This window comes from Scyliorhinus torazame, chromosome 7 (assembly GCF_047496885.1).
Source record: "Scyliorhinus torazame isolate Kashiwa2021f chromosome 7, sScyTor2.1, whole genome shotgun sequence".
In the NCBI taxonomy this organism is placed as follows: domain Eukaryota; kingdom Metazoa; phylum Chordata; class Chondrichthyes; order Carcharhiniformes; family Scyliorhinidae; genus Scyliorhinus; species Scyliorhinus torazame.
The window spans coordinates 184,262,937-184,281,476 of NC_092713.1; the positions used below are offsets into that span (position 1 = coordinate 184,262,937).

The 18,540-nt window shown below is 56.5% G+C and overlaps 1 protein-coding gene across 1 annotated transcript in view; it reads left to right on the plus strand.

Annotated features, from left to right (window-relative positions):
* Window positions 1–1,800: 1,800 nt before the first annotated feature.
* The window catches only part of LOC140426734 (T-cell leukemia homeobox protein 3-like), a 250,627-nt gene continuing 233,887 nt past the window's right edge, over window positions 1,801–18,540 (plus strand). Inside the window, exon 1 of the mRNA XM_072511855.1 lies at window positions 1,801–2,203. Coding sequence (XP_072367956.1) covers window positions 1,801–2,203 — 403 coding nt within the window. The remainder of the gene's footprint in view (window positions 2,204–18,540) is intronic.

Here is an 18,540-nt window from a genome sequence, read left to right on the forward strand (position 1 = left end):
CCTTGTAAGGGAATTAATTCTTGTTAAGACGAGACTTTGCTCCGGCAGAGTTTGGAGGCAGTCTTTGCGAGGGAGGTTATCTGTTTCAATTTTTGTTAAGTGCCCAGCATTTCATCCAGCTAATTTTGAAAACTAGTGGGAAAGCAGTGCGCTGACATTGCTGGACCACTTAACCAGTTCCGATGCATCTTCGAAACAGCAATCAGCAAATTACACAGATCGGTTCTGAAGCCGCCTCTGTTTTGTGGCGTTTTATTGCGGTCATTTAAATTATTCAGCGTGTTTGTGTAATTGAATAGGAAGGTTCTGAAAAACTAATAACCCTCGCCTTGTTACTGTTTTTATAATATCGCCAAATGGTTTCTTAACACGCTGATAAAATGCTGAATGTATTAATGGAAAATTGTGTTCCCTCTTTTCATTTCTCTGATGAGGAGATAAGTGACAGTCTAACCTGGTTTGATTCCCACCACTGTATTGGACTGGGTGGCACTGGGGACGCTTGGCAAATTGGTCAACTTGCTTGAAACAAACTTTCTGTTCAAAATTTGGAAATCTGTGTTTGCCAGACGGTTAAATTGTGGGACCAGGGATAGAACAATTCCTTCTCATATCCAGCGGCTGGTTTAGAAAGTGGTAGTGGGGGGGGGGGGGGGGGGGAAGCGGGGATGAACCATTTACTCGTTCACCCCCACCTCCCCGACACAACCCCCCCCCCCCCCGGCCTCCCCCCTCCTTCTCCTCCTGCCCTCTCCCCGTCATCGCTAGTTTCCCCAGCGAGCGAAACGGGGAGATTTCAACTGAAAACAATCGAGAGGTTCAAAACTAATTCTGATTTGTTATTAAAGAGGGTATTTTTTTTGTTTTAAATTACTCGTATTTATTTGCAAACGAATAAAGACGGAACAATATGATGGGGAGGGGTGGGTGTAACACCCTAGAGAAACCAAATCAGCGAAATGGAATGGTCTGTTTGCGAATTCGTTTGGAAGAGTTTTCAGTCCGTGGTTGGTGCTGGTTAATAGATACTGTTGTTAATTTCCTTCGGTGGCTTTAATAATTGTTGTACAATTTCAATAATAATATTGAAAAGGGTCAGAACCGCATCTTAAATCAAACTGAACACCTCCTCTTCCTGGACATTGTTTAGTTAAATTCGCCTCTGGGAGGCTTCATCCGGAGGGTTTCAGGCGTTAAGTGTTGGACCCTGTTAACTGCAATGTATTACTCCCATTCACCCTGAACTCACTGCAGGCGAGCCTGACACAGATCACAAACATCCCTGGGACAAACTCTGAACTTTGTCTCATTCACAATTGCTCCATTTAACAGGCGGCCGCTGAATTTAAAAAAGGGGCTTTAGGTTTGAATCGTTTTCGTTCGCAATTGTTTTGCGTTGATTCCTCTCGTTAAAGATTCCTGTCAAATCCACACGGCCCCTCAGCTCCCCCTTCCTGTGGATTTGCCAGGAGTTAGCCAATAGCAGAGGAAGACCTGTTGGTTTTCAGCCAGTGAGAGGGGCTATGTGACTGGAGGTACAGAGAGTCTGGGCAAGTGGCAGGAAGCTTGGAGGGGAATGCCAGCTCTTTCTCAAAGCCCACCTGCTCGCTCTCTCTGTCCAACCTTCGCCAAGTCCAACTGGGGAGCAATGCTTCGTCAATCTGCCGCAGTATCCGGCTGCCTCTCCTGAAAAGACTGTCTTCTGTTTGTGTCTTCCAGGGGAGATCTTGTTGGGGGTTTTGGGTGGTGGTGGCTGGGGGTGGGGGGAGTGTTTTTTTCGGGGGGGGGGGGTTGCACAGTATGGATCAGCCGGGGACCACACAGGCACAACCTCAACACGAACCCATCAGCTTCGGAATCGACCAAATCCTGAGTGGCTCCGACCAGGAGAACTGCCTGCAGAGCAGTGCCAGAGTTTCCGAGGCAGCGTACCTAGCCAGCGGTGCCTACCCCACCCTGGCCACTGCCTACCCGGCCATGGGAGCTACATACGAAGACGGCGTGTCCGGATCTTACAGTGTCAACCTGAGCATGAACGTCAACGGCTTGGCTTCGGCCGGGGTGATCAGAGTCCCGGCTCACCGCCCCGTTCCCCAGGCTGCCCTGTCCACGATGCCCAGCATTGGCAGCGTGGCCGGCCTCACTGGCCTCAACTTCCCCTGGATGGAGAGCAGCAGGAGGTTTGCGAAGGACAGGCTGACAGGTAAGGGGGGAGCCCGCTTGCTTCTGTTTAAATGTGTGTTGAAATTAGGAAACGGGTGAATCTGGAGGGGTTGGAAATTCCCATGTTGCTGAAACCTCGGTTAAACAGCCCGAATTTAATAATGTGCCCAGGGAGGCGGGAGAGCTCCTGCGGACGGTCCCTCAATGTACAGCTCGAATTAATACTCTCACTTTGCAAATAACATCTCCCTAATCCTTCACACATTTCCCAAATGGCTGCGATTTTAAAATCCGCCTGGTTTGGAAGTTAATTCTGAACATCCAAAAGTTAGTGTTTGCCTGAATTGAATCTCTGGATGTTGCATTTAGGAAGATTGGGCAGTGGGACTGGACTCGGTGAAGGAATCGATTATTTCAACTCGATTCCAATGTGAAACATTTATTTGCTGAACAGATGAAAGTTTAAAAGGGCCAATCAGATCCAATCAGGGCCAATTCTGATCTTTAAAAAATGGGGAGGGTATCCCACATTGACACAGCAGGGGGAAGAAATCATTGGGATTTAGTTTCCCCGCACATGGGTATAAAACAATGCTGGAAATGATAGACGTGCGGTTATTAGAATGGAGCCAATCAAAACAAAGAAGAAATTCCTCCTGAGCACCGACACCTTTTTAAACTATGTACCGAGTTCCCGATCCCCTCCTGAAGGGGAACATTCTCTCAGAATATCCCCTGCCAAACCACCTTATCTTTAGATGAGTTCGGCCCTCACTCTTCGAGCTTCAAAGGATACAGCTCCAAACTTTCCTCAGAAAACAACACCTTCATCCCGGGAATCAAAAAACTATCGGGATCCAGGAAAGAGGGAACAGACCATGTGACAGAGCAAAGAGCTGAGCCCAGGGAAAGGAGATCCGAACCAAGAAAGAACATGATCTGACCCAGAGAGAACAGGGTCCCGGCCCAGAGAGAACAGGGTCCCAGCCCAGAGAAAACAGGGTCTGACCCAGAGAGAACAGGGTCTGTCCCAGAGAGAACAGGTTCTGACCCAGAGAGAACATGGTCCCAGCCCAGAGAGAACAGGGTCTGACCCAGAGAGAACAGGGTCCCGGCCCAGAGAGAACAGGGTCTGACCCAGAGAGAACAGGGTCCCGGCCCAGAGAGAACAGAATCCCGGCCCAGAGAGAACATGGTCCCAGCCCAGAGAGAACAGGGTCTGACCCAGAGAGAACAGTGTCCCGGCCCAGAGAGAACAGGGGCCCGACCCAGAGAGAACAGGGACCCGGCCCAGAGAGAACAGGGTATCGGCCCAGAGAGAACAGCATCTGACCCAGAGAGAACAAGGTCCCGGCCCAGAGAGAACAGTGTCCCGGCCCAGAGAGAACAGGGTCTGACCCAGAGAGAACAGGTTCCCGGCCCAGAGAGAACAGGGTCCCAGCCCAGAGAAAACAGGGTCTGACCCAGAGAGAACAGGGTCTGTCCCAGAGAGAACAGGGTCTGACCCAGAGAGAACATGGTCCCAGCCCAGAGAGAACAGGGTCTGACCCAGAGAGAACAGGGTCCCGGCCCAGAGAGAACAGGGTCTGACCCAGAGAGAACAGGGTCCCGGCCCAGAGAGAACAGAATCCCGGCCCAGAGAGAACAGGGTCTGACCCAGAGAGAACAGTGTCCCGGCCCAGAGAGAACAGGGGCCCGACCCAGAGAGAACAGGGTCCCGGCCCAGAGAGAACAGGGTATCGGCCCAGAGAGAACAGCATCTGACCCAGAGAGAACAAGGTCCCGGCCCAGAGAGAACAGTGTCCCGGCCCAGAGAGAACAGGGTCTGACCCAGAGCGAACAAGGTCCCGGCCCAGAGAGAACAGGGTCCCGGCCCAGAGAGAACAGGGTCTGACCCAGAGAGAACAGAGTCCCGGCCCAGAGAGAACAGGGGCCCGACCCAGAGAGAACAGGGTCCCGGCCCACTGAGAACAGGGTCTGACCCAGAGAGAACAGAGTCCCGGCCCAGAGAGAACAGGGTCCCGGCCCAGAGAGAACAGGGTATTGGCCAAGAGAGAACAGGGTCTGACCCAGAGAGAACAGGCTCTGACCCAGAGAGAACAGGGTCGGACCCAGAGAGAACAGGGTTTAACCCAAAGAGAACAGGGTTTAACCCAAAGAGAACAGGGTCTAACCCAGAGAGAACAGGGTCTGACCCAGAGAGAACAGGGTCTGACCCAGAGAAAACAGGGTCTGACCCAGAGAGAACAGGGTCCCGGCCCAGAGAGAACAGGGTCTGACCCAGAGAGAACAGGGTCCCGGCCCAGAGAGAACAGAATCCCGGCCCAGAGAGAACATGGTCCCAGCCCAGAGAGAACAGGGTCTGACCCAGAGAGAACAGTGTCCCGGCCCAGAGAGAACAGGGGCCCGACCCAGAGAGAACAGGGTCCCGGCCCAGAGAGAACAGGGTATCGGCCCAGAGAGAACAGCATCTGACCCAGAGAGAACAAGGTCCCGGCCCAGAGAGAACAGGGTCCCGGCCCAGAGAGAACAGGGTCTGACCCAGAGAGAACAGAGTCCCGGCCCAGAGAGAACAGGGGCCCGACCCAGAGAGAACAGGGTCCCGGCCCACTGAGAACAGGGTCTGACCCAGAGAGAACAGGGTCTGACCCAGAGAGAACAGAGTCCCGGCCCAGAGAGAACAGGGTCCCGGCCCAGAGAGAACAGGGTATTGGCCCAGAGAGAACAGGGTCTGACCCAGAGAGAACAGGCTCTGACCCAGAGAGAACAGGGTCGGACCCAGAGAGAACAGGGTTTAACCCAAAGAGAACAGGGTTTAACCCAAAGAGAACAGGGTCTAACCCAGAGAGAACAGGGTCTGACCCAGAGAGAACAGGGTCTGACCCAGAGAAAACAGGGTCTGACCCAGAGAGAACAGGGTCCCAGCCCAGAGAGAACAGGGTCCCGGCCCAGAGAGAACAGGGTCCCGGCCCAGAGGGAACAGGGTCCCGGCCCAGAGGGAACAGGGTCTGACCCAGAGAGAACAGGGTCTGACCCAGAGAGAACAGGGTCTGACCCAGAGAGAACAGTGTCTGACCCAGAGAGAACACAGTCCCGGCCCAGAGAGAACAGTGTCTGACCCAGAGAGAACAGTGTCTGACCCAGAGAGAACACAGTCCCGGCCCAGAGAGAACAGTGTCTGACCCAGAGAGAACAGGGTCTGACCCAGAGAGAACAGGGTCAGACCCAGAGAGGGCAGTGTCCTGGCCCAGAGAGAACAGGGTCTGACCCAGAGAGATCAGAGGCTGACCGAGAGAGAACAGAGTCTGACCCAGGGAACAGGGTCTGACCCAGAGAGAACAGAGTCTGACCCAGAGAGAACAGTGTCTGACCCAGAGTGAACAGGGTCCCGGCCCAGAGAGAGCAGAGTCTGACCCAGAGGGAAGAGGGTCTGACCCAGAGTGAACAGGGTCTGACCCAGAGTGAACAGGGTCTGACCCAAAGAGAACAGGGTCTGACCCAGAGAGAACAGGGTCTGACCCAAAGAGAACAGGGTCTGACCCAGAGAGAACAGGGTCCCGGCCCAGAGAGAGCAGGGTCTCGGCCCAGAGAGAACAGGTTCTGATCCAGACACTGTTCAGGGCAGCACGGTGGCTTATGGATAGCACTGTTGCTTCACAGCGACAGGGTCCCAGGATCGATTACCCGCTGGGTCACTGTCTGTGTGGCGTCTGCATGTTCTTCCATTCCCCCGGGTGCTCCGGTTCCCTCCCACAGTCCATAGATGTGCGGGTTAGGTGGATTGGCCATGATAAATTGCCCTTAGTGTCCAAAAAAGGTTAGGAGGGGTATTGGGTTACGGAGAGAACAGGTTCCGACCCAGAGAGAACCGGGTCTGACCCAGAGAGAACCGGGTCTGACCCAGAGGGAGCAGGGTCCCGACCCAGAGAGAACAGGGCCTGACCCAGAGAGAACAGGGTCCCGGCCCAGAGAGAACAGGGTACCGGCCCAGAGAGAACAGGGTCCGACCCAGAGAGAACAGGGTCCCGGCCCAGAGAGAACAGGGTCCGACCCAGAGAGAGCAGGGTCCCGGCCCAGAGAGAACAGTGTCCTGGCCCAGAGAGAACAGGGTCCCGGCCCAGAGAGAACAGGGTCCCGACCCAGAGAGAACAGGGTCCCGACCCAGAGAGAACAGGGTCCCGACCCAGAGAGAACAGGGTCCTGGCCCAGAGAGAACAGGGTCCCGACCCAGAGAGAACAGGGTCCTGGCCCAGAGAGAACAGGGTCCTGGCCCAGAGAGAACAGGTTCCTGGCCCAGAGAGAACACAGTCCCGGCCCAGAGTGAACAGGGTCCCGGCCCAGAGAGAACGGGGTATCGGCCCAGAGAGAACAGGGTCCCGGCCCAGAGTGAACAGGGTCCCGGCCCAGAGAGAACAGGGTCCCGGCCCAGAGAGAACAGGGTCCCGGCCCAGAGAGAGCAGTGTCCCGGCCCAGAGAGAACAGTGTCTGACCCAGAGAGAACAGGGTCTGACCCAGAGAGAACAGGGTCAGACCCAGAGAGATCAGAGGCTGACCCAGAGAGAACAGAGTCTGTCCCAGGGAACAGGGTCTGACCCAGAGAGAACAGGGTCTGACCCAGAGAGAACAGAGTCTGACCCAGAGAGAACAGTGTCTGACCCAGAGTGAACAGGGTCGAACCCAGAGAGAACAGGGTCTGACCCAGAGAGAACAGGGTCTGACCCAGAGAGAACAGGGTCTGACCCAGAGAGAACAGGGTCTGACCCAAAGTGAACAGGGTCTGACCCAGAGAGAGCAGGGTCCCGGCCCAGAGAGAGCAGAGTCTGACCCAGAGGGAACAGGGTCTGATCCAGAGTGAACAGGGTCTGACCCAGAGAGAACAGGGTCTGACCCAGAGAGAACAGGGTCTGACCCAAAGAGAACAGGGTCTGACCCAAAGAGAACAGGGTCTGACCCAGAGAGAACAAGGTCCCGGCCCAGAGAGAGCAAGGTCCCGGCCCAGAGAGAACAGGTTCTGATCCAGACACTGTTCAGGGCAGCACGGTGGCTTGTGGATAGCACTGTTGCTTCACAGCGACAGGATCCCAGGATCGATTACCCGCTGGGTCACTGTCTGTGTGGCGTCTGCATGTTCTTCCCTTCCCCCGGGTGCTCCGGTTTCCTCCCACAGTCCATAGATGTGCGGGTTAGGTGGATTGGCCATGATAAATTGCCGTTAGTGTCCAAGAAAGGTTAGGAGGGGTATTGGGTTACGGAGAGAACAGGTTCCGACCCAGAGAGAACCGGGTCTGACCCAGAGGGAGCAGGGTCCCGACCCAGAGAGAACAGGGTCTGACCCAGAGAGAGCAGGGTCCCGGCCCAGAGAGAACAGGGTCCCGGCCCAGAGAGAACAGGGTCCGACCCAGAGAGAACAGGGTCCCGGCCCAGAGAGAACAGGGTCTGACCCAGAGAGAACAGTGTTCCGGCCCAGAGAGAACAGGGTATCGGCCCAGAGAGAACAGGGTCCCGGCCCAGAGAGAACAGTGTTCCGGCCCAGAGAGAACAGGGTCCCGGCCCAGAGAGAACAGGGTATCGGCCCAGAGAGAACAGGGTATCGGCCCAGAGAGAACAGGGTATCGGCCCAGAGAGAACAGGGTATCGGCCCAGAGAGAACAGGGTACCGGCCCAGAGAGAACAGGGTCTCGGCCCAGAGAGAACAGGGTCCCGGCCCAGAGAGAACAGGACCCCGGCCCAAAGAGAACACAGTCCCGGCTCAGAGAGAACAGGACCCCGTCCCAAAGAGAACACAGTCCCGGCTCAGAGAGAACAGGGTCTGACCCAGAGAGAACAGGGTCCCGGCCCAGAAAGAACAGTGTCTGACCCAGAGAGAACAGTGTCTGACCCAGAGAGAACACAGTCCCGGCCCAGAGAGAACAGGGTCTGACCCAGAGAGAACAGGGTCAGACCCAGAGAGGACAGTGTCCTGGCCCAGAGAGAACAGGGTCTGACCCAGAGAGATCAGAGGCTGACCCAGAGAGAACAGGGACTGACCCAGAGAGAACAGGGACTGACCCAGAGAGAACAGGGTCTGACCCAGGGAGAACAGGGTCTGACCCAAAGTGAACAGGGTCTGACCCAGAGAGAGCAGAGTCTGACCCAGAGGGAACAGGGTCCCGGCCCAGAGAGAGCAGGGTCCCGGCCCAGAGAGAACAGGTTCTGATCCAGACACTGTTCAGGGCAGCACGGTGGCTCGTGGATAGCACTGTTGCTTCACAGCGACAGGGTCCCAGGATCGATTACCCGCTGGGTCACTGTCTGTGTGGCGTCTGCATGTTCTTCCCTTCCCCCGGGTGCTCCGGTTTCCTCCCACAGTCCATAGATGTGCGGGTTAGGTGGATTGGCCATGATAAATTGCCCTTAGTGTCCAAAAAAGGTTAGGAGGGGTATTGGGTTACGGAGAGAACAGGTTCCGACCCAGAGAGAACGGGGCCTGGCCCAGAGAGAACAGGGTCTGACCCAGAGAGAACTAGGTCTGACCGAGAGGCAACAGTGTCACGGCACAGAGATAACAGGGCCTGACCCAGAGAGAATGGGGTCTGACCCACAGAGAACCAAGTCTGACCCAGAGGGAACAGGGACTGACCCAGAGAGAACAGGGACTGACCCAGAGAGAATGGGGTCTGACCCACAGAGAACCAGGTCTGACCCAGAGAGAACAGGTTCTGACCCAGAGTGAACAGGGTCCGGCGAAGAGAGAAGAGGGTCCCACCCAGAGAGAACAGGGTCTGACCCAGAGAGAACAGGGTCCGACCCAGAGAGAACAGAGTCTAACCCAGAGAGAACAGGGTGCCACCCAGAGAGAACAGGTTCTGACCCAGAATGAACAGGGTCCGGCGAAGAGAGAAGAGGGTCCCACCCAGAGAGAACAGGGTCTGACCCAGAGAGAACAGGGTCTCACCCAGAGAGAACAGGGTCCGAGCCAGAGAGAACAGGTTTAACCCAGAGAGAACAGGGTCCCACCCAGAGAGAACAGGTTCTGACCCAGAGTGAACAGGATCTGACCCAGAGAGAACAGGGTCCAAGCCAGAGAGAACAGGGTCTAACCCAGAGAGAACAGGGTCTAACCCAGAGAGAACAGGTTCTGACCCAGAGTGAACAGGGTCTGACCCGGAGAGAACAGGGTCTGACCCAGAGAGAACAGGGTCCGAGCCAGAGAGAACAAGGTCCGAGCCAGAGAGAACAGGGTCCGAGCCAGAGAGAACAGGGTCTAACGCAGAGAGAACAGGGTCCCACCCAGAGAGAAGAGGGTCCCACCCAGAGAGAAGAGGGTCCCACCCAGAGAGAAGAGGGTCTGACGCAGAGAGAACAGGGTCTGACCCAGAGAGAACAGGGCCTCACCCAGAGAGAAAAGGGTCTAACCCAGAGAGAACAGGGTCTGACCCAGAGAGAACAGGGTCTGACCCAGAGAGAACAGGGTCTGACCAAGAGAGAACAGTGTCAGACCCAGAGAGAACACAGTTCCGGCCCAGAGAGAACAGTGTCTAACCCAGAGAGAACAGGGTCAGACCCAGAGAGGGCAGTGTCCTGGCCCAGAGAGAACAGGGTCTGACCCAGAGTGATCAGAGGCTGACCCAGAGAGAACAGAGTCTGTCCCAGGGAACAGGGACTGACCCAGAGAGAACAGGGTCTGACCCAGGGAGAACAGGGTCTGACCCAAAGTGAACAGGGTCTGACCCAGAGAGAGCAGAGTCTGACCCAGAGGGAACAGGGTCTGATCCAGAGTGAACAGGGTCTGACCCAGAGAGAACAGGGTCTGACCCAGAGAGAACAGGGTCTGACCCAAAGAGAACAGGGTCTGACCCAAAGAGAACAGGGTCTGGCCCAGAGAGAACAGGGTCCCGGCCCAGAGAGAGCAGGGTCCCGGCCCAGAGAGAACAGGTTCTGATCCAGACACTGTTCAGGGCAGCACGGTGGCTCGTGGATAGCACTGTTGCTTCACAGCGACAGGGTCCCAGGATCGATTACCCGCTGGGTCACTGTCTGTGTGGCGTCTGCATGTTCTTCCCTTCCCCCGGGTGCTCCGGTTTCCTCCCACAGTCCATAGATGTGCGGGTTAGGTGGATTGGCCATGATAAATTGCCCTTAGTGTCCAAAAAAGGTTAGGAGGGGTATTGGGTTACGGAGAGAACAGGTTCCGACCCAGAGAGAACGGGGCCTGTCCCAGAGAGAACAGGGTCTGACCCAGAGAGAACTAGGTCTGACCGAGAGGCAACAGTGTCACGGCACAGAGATAACAGGGCCTGACCCAGAGAGAATGGGGTCTGACCCACAGAGAACCAAGTCTGACCCAGAGGGAACAGGGACTGACCCAGAGAGAACAGGGACTGACCTAGAGAGAATGGGGTCTGACCCACAGAGAACCAGGTCTGACCCAGAGAGAACAGGTTCTGACCCAGAGTGAACAGGGTCCGGCGAAGAGAGAAGAGGGTCCCACCCAGAGAGAACAGGGTCTGACCCAGAGAGAACAGGGTCCGACCCAGAGAGAACAGAGTCTAACCCAGAGAGAACAGGGTGCCACCCAGAGAGAACAGGTTCTGACCCAGAGTGAACAGGGTCCGGCGAAGAGAGAAGAGGGTCCCACCCAGAGAGAACAGGGTCCGAGCCAGAGAGAACAGGTTTAACCCAGAGAGAACAGGGTCCCACCCAGAGAGAACAGGTTCTGACCCAGAGCGAACAGGGTCTGACCCAGAGAGAACAGGGTCCAAGCCAGAGAGAACGGGGTCTAACCCAGAGAGAACAGGGTCTAACCCAGAGAGAACAGGTTCTGACCCAGAGTGAACAGGGTCTGACCCGGAGAGAACAGGGTCTGACCCAGAGAGAACAGGGTCCGAGCCAGAGAGAACAAGGTCCGAGCCAGAGAGAACAGGGTCCGAGCCAGAGAGAACAGGGTCTAACGCAGAGAGAACAGGGTCCCACCCAGAGAGAAGAGGGTCCCACCCAGAGAGAAGAGGGTCCCACCCAGAGAGAAGAGGGTCTGACCCAGAGAGAACAGGGTCTGACCCAGAGAGAACAGGGCCTCACCCAGAGAGAAAAGGGTCTAACCCAGAGAGAACAGGGTCTGACCCAGAGAGAACAGGGTCTGTCCCAGAGAGAACAGGGTCTGACCAAGAGAGAACAGTGTCAGACCCAGAGAGAACACAGTTCTGGCCCAGAGAGAACAGTGTCTAACCCAGAGAGAACAGGGACAGACCCAGAGAGGGCAGTGTCCTGGCCCAGAGAGAACAGGGTCTGACCCAGAGTGATCAGAGGCTGACCCAGAGAGAACAGAGTCTGTCCCAGGGAACAGGGTCTGACCCAGAGAGAACAGGGTCTGACCCAGTGAGAACAGAGTCTGACCCAGAGAGAGCAGTGTCTGACCCAGAGTGAACAGGGTCGAACCCAGAGAGAACAGGGTCTGACCCAGAGAGAACAGGGTCTGACCCAGAGAGAACAGGGTCTGACCCAGAGAGAACAGGGTCTGACCCAAAGTGAACAGGGTCTGACCCAGAGAGAGCAGGGTCCCGGCCCAGAGAGAGCAGAGTCTGACCCAGAGGGAACAGGGTCTGATCCAGAGTGAACAGGGTCTGACCCAGAGAGAACAGGGTCTGACCCAGAGAGAACAGGGTCTGACCCAAAGAGAACAGGGTCTGACCCAAAGAGAACAGGGTCTGACCCAGAGAGAACAAGGTCCCGGCCCAGAGAGAGCAAGGTCCCGGCCCAGAGAGAACAGGTTCTGATCCAGACACTGTTCAGGGCAGCACGGTGGCTTGTGGATAGCACTGTTGCTTCACAGCGACAGGATCCCAGGATCGATTACCCGCTGGGTCACTGTCTGTGTGGCGTCTGCATGTTCTTCCCTTCCCCCGGGTGCTCCGGTTTCCTCCCACAGTCCATAGATGTGCGGGTTAGGTGGATTGCCCATGATAAATTGCCGTTAGTGTCCAAGAAAGGTTAGGAGGGGTATTGGGTTACGGAGAGAACAGGTTCCGACCCAGAGAGAACCGGGTCTGACCCAGAGGGAGCAGGGTCCCGACCCAGAGAGAACAGGGTCTGACCCAGAGAGAGCAGGGTCCCGGCCCAGAGAGAACAGGGTCCCGGCCCAGAGAGAACAGGGTCCGACCCAGAGAGAACAGGGTCCCGGCCCAGAGAGAACAGGGTCTGACCCAGAGAGAACAGTGTTCCGGCCCAGAGAGAACAGGGTATCGGCCCAGAGAGAACAGGGTCCCGGCCCAGAGAGAACAGTGTTCCGGCCCAGAGAGAACAGGGTCCCGGCCCAGAGAGAACAGGGTATCGGCCCAGAGAGAACAGGGTATCGGCCCAGAGAGAACAGGGTATCGGCCCAGAGAGAACAGGGTATCGGCCCAGAGAGAACAGGGTACCGGCCCAGAGAGAACAGGGTCTCAGCCCAGAGAGAACAGGGTCCCGGCCCAGAGAGAACAGGACCCCGGCCCAAAGAGAACACAGTCCCGGCTCAGAGAGAACAGGACCCCGTCCCAAAGAGAACACAGTCCCGGCTCAGAGAGAACAGGGTCTGACCCAGAGAGAACAGGGTCCCGGCCCAGAAAGAACAGTGTCTGACCCAGAGAGAACAGTGTCTGACCCAGAGAGAACACAGTCCCGGCCCAGAGAGAACAGGGTCTGACCCAGAGAGAACAGGGTCAGACCCAGAGAGGACAGTGTCCTGGCCCAGAGAGAACAGGGTCTGACCCAGAGAGATCAGAGGCTGACCCAGAGAGAACAGGGACTGACCCAGAGAGAACAGGGACTGACCCAGAGAGAACAGGGTCTGACCCAGGGAGAACAGGGTCTGACCCAAAGTGAACAGGGTCTGACCCAGAGAGAGCAGAGTCTGACCCAGAGGGAACAGGGTCCCGGCCCAGAGAGAGCAGGGTCCCGGCCCAGAGAGAACAGGTTCTGATCCAGACACTGTTCAGGGCAGCACGGTGGCTCGTGGATAGCACTGTTGCTTCACAGCGACAGGGTCCCAGGATCGATTACCCGCTGGGTCACTGTCTGTGTGGCGTCTGCATGTTCTTCCCTTCCCCCGGGTGCTCCGGTTTCCTCCCACAGTCCATAGATGTGCGGGTTAGGTGGATTGGCCATGATAAATTGCCCTTAGTGTCCAAAAAAGGTTAGGAGGGGTATTGGGTTACGGAGAGAACAGGTTCCGACCCAGAGAGAACGGGGCCTGGCCCAGAGAGAACAGGGTCTGACCCAGAGAGAACTAGGTCTGACCGAGAGGCAACAGTGTCACGGCACAGAGATAACAGGGCCTGACCCAGAGAGAATGGGGTCTGACCCACAGAGAACCAAGTCTGACCCAGAGGGAACAGGGACTGACCCAGAGAGAACAGGGACTGACCCAGAGAGAATGGGGTCTGACCCACAGAGAACCAGGTCTGACCCAGAGAGAACAGGTTCTGACCCAGAGTGAACAGGGTCCGGCGAAGAGAGAAGAGGGTCCCACCCAGAGAGAACAGGGTCTGACCCAGAGAGAACAGGGTCCGACCCAGAGAGAACAGAGTCTAACCCAGAGAGAACAGGGTGCCACCCAGAGAGAACAGGTTCTGACCCAGAATGAACAGGGTCCGGCGAAGAGAGAAGAGGGTCCCACCCAGAGAGAACAGGGTCTGACCCAGAGAGAACAGGGTCTCACCCAGAGAGAACAGGGTCCGAGCCAGAGAGAACAGGTTTAACCCAGAGAGAACAGGGTCCCACCCAGAGAGAACAGGTTCTGACCCAGAGTGAACAGGATCTGACCCAGAGAGAACAGGGTCCAAGCCAGAGAGAACAGGGTCTAACCCAGAGAGAACAGGGTCTAACCCAGAGAGAACAGGTTCTGACCCAGAGTGAACAGGGTCTGACCCGGAGAGAACAGGGTCTGACCCAGAGAGAACAGGGTCCGAGCCAGAGAGAACAAGGTCCGAGCCAGAGAGAACAGGGTCCGAGCCAGAGAGAACAGGGTCTAACGCAGAGAGAACAGGGTCCCACCCAGAGAGAAGAGGGTCCCACCCAGAGAGAAGAGGGTCCCACCCAGAGAGAAGAGGGTCTGACGCAGAGAGAACAGGGTCTGACCCAGAGAGAACAGGGCCTCACCCAGAGAGAAAAGGGTCTAACCCAGAGAGAACAGGGTCTGACCCAGAGAGAACAGGGTCTGACCCAGAGAGAACAGGGTCTGACCAAGAGAGAACAGTGTCAGACCCAGAGAGAACACAGTTCCGGCCCAGAGAGAACAGTGTCTAACCCAGAGAGAACAGGGTCAGACCCAGAGAGGGCAGTGTCCTGGCCCAGAGAGAACAGGGTCTGACCCAGAGTGATCAGAGGCTGACCCAGAGAGAACAGAGTCTGTCCCAGGGAACAGGGACTGACCCAGAGAGAACAGGGTCTGACCCAGGGAGAACAGGGTCTGACCCAAAGTGAACAGGGTCTGACCCAGAGAGAGCAGAGTCTGACCCAGAGGGAACAGGGTCTGATCCAGAGTGAACAGGGTCTGACCCAGAGAGAACAGGGTCTGACCCAGAGAGAACAGGGTCTGACCCAAAGAGAACAGGGTCTGACCCAAAGAGAACAGGGTCTGGCCCAGAGAGAACAGGGTCCCGGCCCAGAGAGAGCAGGGTCCCGGCCCAGAGAGAACAGGTTCTGATCCAGACACTGTTCAGGGCAGCACGGTGGCTCGTGGATAGCACTGTTGCTTCACAGCGACAGGGTCCCAGGATCGATTACCCGCTGGGTCACTGTCTGTGTGGCGTCTGCATGTTCTTCCCTTCCCCCGGGTGCTCCGGTTTCCTCCCACAGTCCATAGATGTGCGGGTTAGGTGGATTGGCCATGATAAATTGCCCTTAGTGTCCAAAAAAGGTTAGGAGGGGTATTGGGTTACGGAGAGAACAGGTTCCGACCCAGAGAGAACGGGGCCTGTCCCAGAGAGAACAGGGTCTGACCCAGAGAGAACTAGGTCTGACCGAGAGGCAACAGTGTCACGGCACAGAGATAACAGGGCCTGACCCAGAGAGAATGGGGTCTGACCCACAGAGAACCAAGTCTGACCCAGAGGGAACAGGGACTGACCCAGAGAGAACAGGGACTGACCTAGAGAGAATGGGGTCTGACCCACAGAGAACCAGGTCTGACCCAGAGAGAACAGGTTCTGACCCAGAGTGAACAGGGTCCGGCGAAGAGAGAAGAGGGTCCCACCCAGAGAGAACAGGGTCTGACCCAGAGAGAACAGGGTCCGACCCAGAGAGAACAGAGTCTAACCCAGAGAGAACAGGGTGCCACCCAGAGAGAACAGGTTCTGACCCAGAGTGAACAGGGTCCGGCGAAGAGAGAAGAGGGTCCCACCCAGAGAGAACAGGGTCCGAGCCAGAGAGAACAGGTTTAACCCAGAGAGAACAGGGTCCCACCCAGAGAGAACAGGTTCTGACCCAGAGCGAACAGGGTCTGACCCAGAGAGAACAGGGTCCAAGCCAGAGAGAACGGGGTCTAACCCAGAGAGAACAGGGTCTAACCCAGAGAGAACAGGTTCTGACCCAGAGTGAACAGGGTCTGACCCGGAGAGAACAGGGTCTGACCCAGAGAGAACAGGGTCCGAGCCAGAGAGAACAAGGTCCGAGCCAGAGAGAACAGGGTCCGAGCCAGAGAGAACAGGGTCTAACGCAGAGAGAACAGGGTCCCACCCAGAGAGAAGAGGGTCCCACCCAGAGAGAAGAGGGTCCCACCCAGAGAGAAGAGGGTCTGACCCAGAGAGAACAGGGTCTGACCCAGAGAGAACAGGGCCTCACCCAGAGAGAAAAGGGTCTAACCCAGAGAGAACAGGGTCTGACCCAGAGAGAACAGGGTCTGTCCCAGAGAGAACAGGGTCTGACCAAGAGAGAACAGTGTCAGACCCAGAGAGAACACAGTTCTGGCCCAGAGAGAACAGTGTCTAACCCAGAGAGAACAGGGACAGACCCAGAGAGGGCAGTGTCCTGGCCCAGAGAGAACAGGGTCTGACCCAGAGTGATCAGAGGCTGACCCAGAGAGAACAGAGTCTGTCCCAGGGAACAGGGTCTGACCCAGAGAGAACAGGGTCTGACCCAGTGAGAACAGAGTCTGACCCAGAGAGAGCAGTGTCTGACCCAGAGTGAACAGGGTCGAACCCAGAGAGAACAGGGTCTGACCCAGAGAGAACAGGGTCTGACCCAGAGAGAACAGGGTCTGACCCAGAGAGAACAGGGTCTGACCCAGAGAGAACAGGGTCTGACCCAAAGTGAACAGGGTCTGACCCAGAGAGAGCAGGGTCCCGGCCCAGAGAGAGCAGAGTCTGACCCAGAGGGAACAGGGTCTGATCCAGAGTGAACAGGGTCTGACCCAGAGAGAACAGGGTCTGACCCAGAGAGAACAGGGTCTGACCCAAAGAGAACAGGGTCTGACCCAAAGAGAACAGGGTCTGACCCAGAGAGAACAAGGTCCCGGCCCAGAGAGAGCAGGGTCCCGGCCCAGAGAGAACAGGTTCTGATCCAGACACTGTTCAGGGCAGCACGGTGGCTCGTGGATAGCACTGTTGCTTCACAGCGACAGGGTCCCAGGATCGATTACCCGCTGGGTCACTGTCTGTGTGGCGTCTGCATGTTCTTCCCTTCCCCCGGGTGCTCCGGTTTCCTCACACAGTCCATAGATGTGCGGGTTAGGTGGATTGGCCATGATAAATTGCCCTTTGTGTCCAAAAAAGGTTAGGAGGGGTATTGGGTTACGGTAATAACAGGTTCCGACCCAGAGAGAACGGGGCCTGGCCCAGAGAGAACAGGGTCTGACCCAGAGAGAACTCGGTCTGACTGAGAGGCAACAGTGTCACGGCACAGAGATAACAGGGCCTGACCCAGAGAGAATGGGGTCTGACCCACAGAGAACCAAGTCTGACCCAGAGGGAACAGGGACTGACCCAGAGAGAACAGGGACTGACCCAGAGAGAATGGGGTCTGACCCACAGAGAACCAGGTCTGACCCAGAGAGAACAGGTTCTGACCCAGAGTGAACAGGGTCCGGCAAGTGAGAAGAGGGTCCCACCCAGAGAGAACAGGGTCTGACCCAGAGAGAACAGGGTCCGACCCAGAGAGAACAGAGTCTAACCCAGAGAGAACAGAGTGCCACCCAGAGAGAAGAGGTTCTGACCCAGAGTGAACAGGGTCCGGCGAAGAGAGAAGAGGGTCCCACCCAGAGAGAACAGGGTCTGACCCAGAGAGAACAGGGTCTGACCCAGAGAGAACAGGGTCCGAGCCAGAGAGAACAGGTTTAACCCAGAGAGAACAGGGTCCCACCCAGAGAGAACAGGTTCTGACCCAGAGTGAACAGGGTTTGACCCAGAGAGAACAGGGTCCGAGCCAGAGAGAAAAGGGTCTAACCCAGAGAGAACAGGGTCTAACCCAGAGAGAACAGATTCTGACCCAGAGTGAACAGGGTCTGACCCGGAGAGAACAGGGTCTGACCCAGAGAGAACAGGGTCCGAGCCAGAGAGAACAGGGTCCGAGCCAGAGAGAACAGGGTCCGAGCCAGAGAGAACAGGGTCTAACGCAGAGAGAACAGGGTCCCACCCAGAGAGAAGAGGGTCCCACCCAGAGAGAAGAGGGTCCCACCCAGAGAGACGAGGGTCTGACCCAGAGAGAACAGGGTCTCACCCAGAGAGAACAGGTTCTCACCCAGAGAGAACAGGGTCTCACCCAGAGAGAAAAGGGTCTAACCCAGAGAGAACAGGGTCTGACCCAGAGAGAACAGGGTCTGACCCAGAGAGAACAGGGTCTGACCAAGAGAGAACAGTGTCAGACCCAGAGAGAACACAGTTCCGGCCCAGAGAGAACAGTGTCTAACCCAGAGAGAACAGGGTCAGACCCAGAGAGGGCAGTGTCCTGGCCCAGAGAGAACAGGGTCTGACCCAGAGAGATCAGAGGCTGACCCAGAGAGAACAGAGTCTGTCCCAGGGAACAGGGTCTGACCCAGAGAGAACAGGGTCTGACCCAGAGAGAACAGAGTCTGACCCAGAGAGAACAGTGTCTGACCCAGAGTGAACAGGGTCGAACCCAGAGAGAACAGGGTCTGACCCAGAGAGAACAGGGTCTGACCCAGAGAGAACAGGGTCTGACCCAGAGAGAACAGGGTCTGACCCAAAGTGAACAGGGTCTGACCCAGAGAGAGCAGGGTCCCGGCCCAGAGAGAGCAGAGTCTGACCCAGAGGGAACAGGGTCTGATCCAGAGTAAACAGGGTCTGACCCAGAGAGAACAGGGTCTGACCCAGAGACAACAGGGTCTGACCCAAAGAGAACAGGGTCTGACCCAAAGAGAACAGGGTCTGACCCAGAGAGAACAAATTCCCGGCCCAGAGAGAGCAGGGT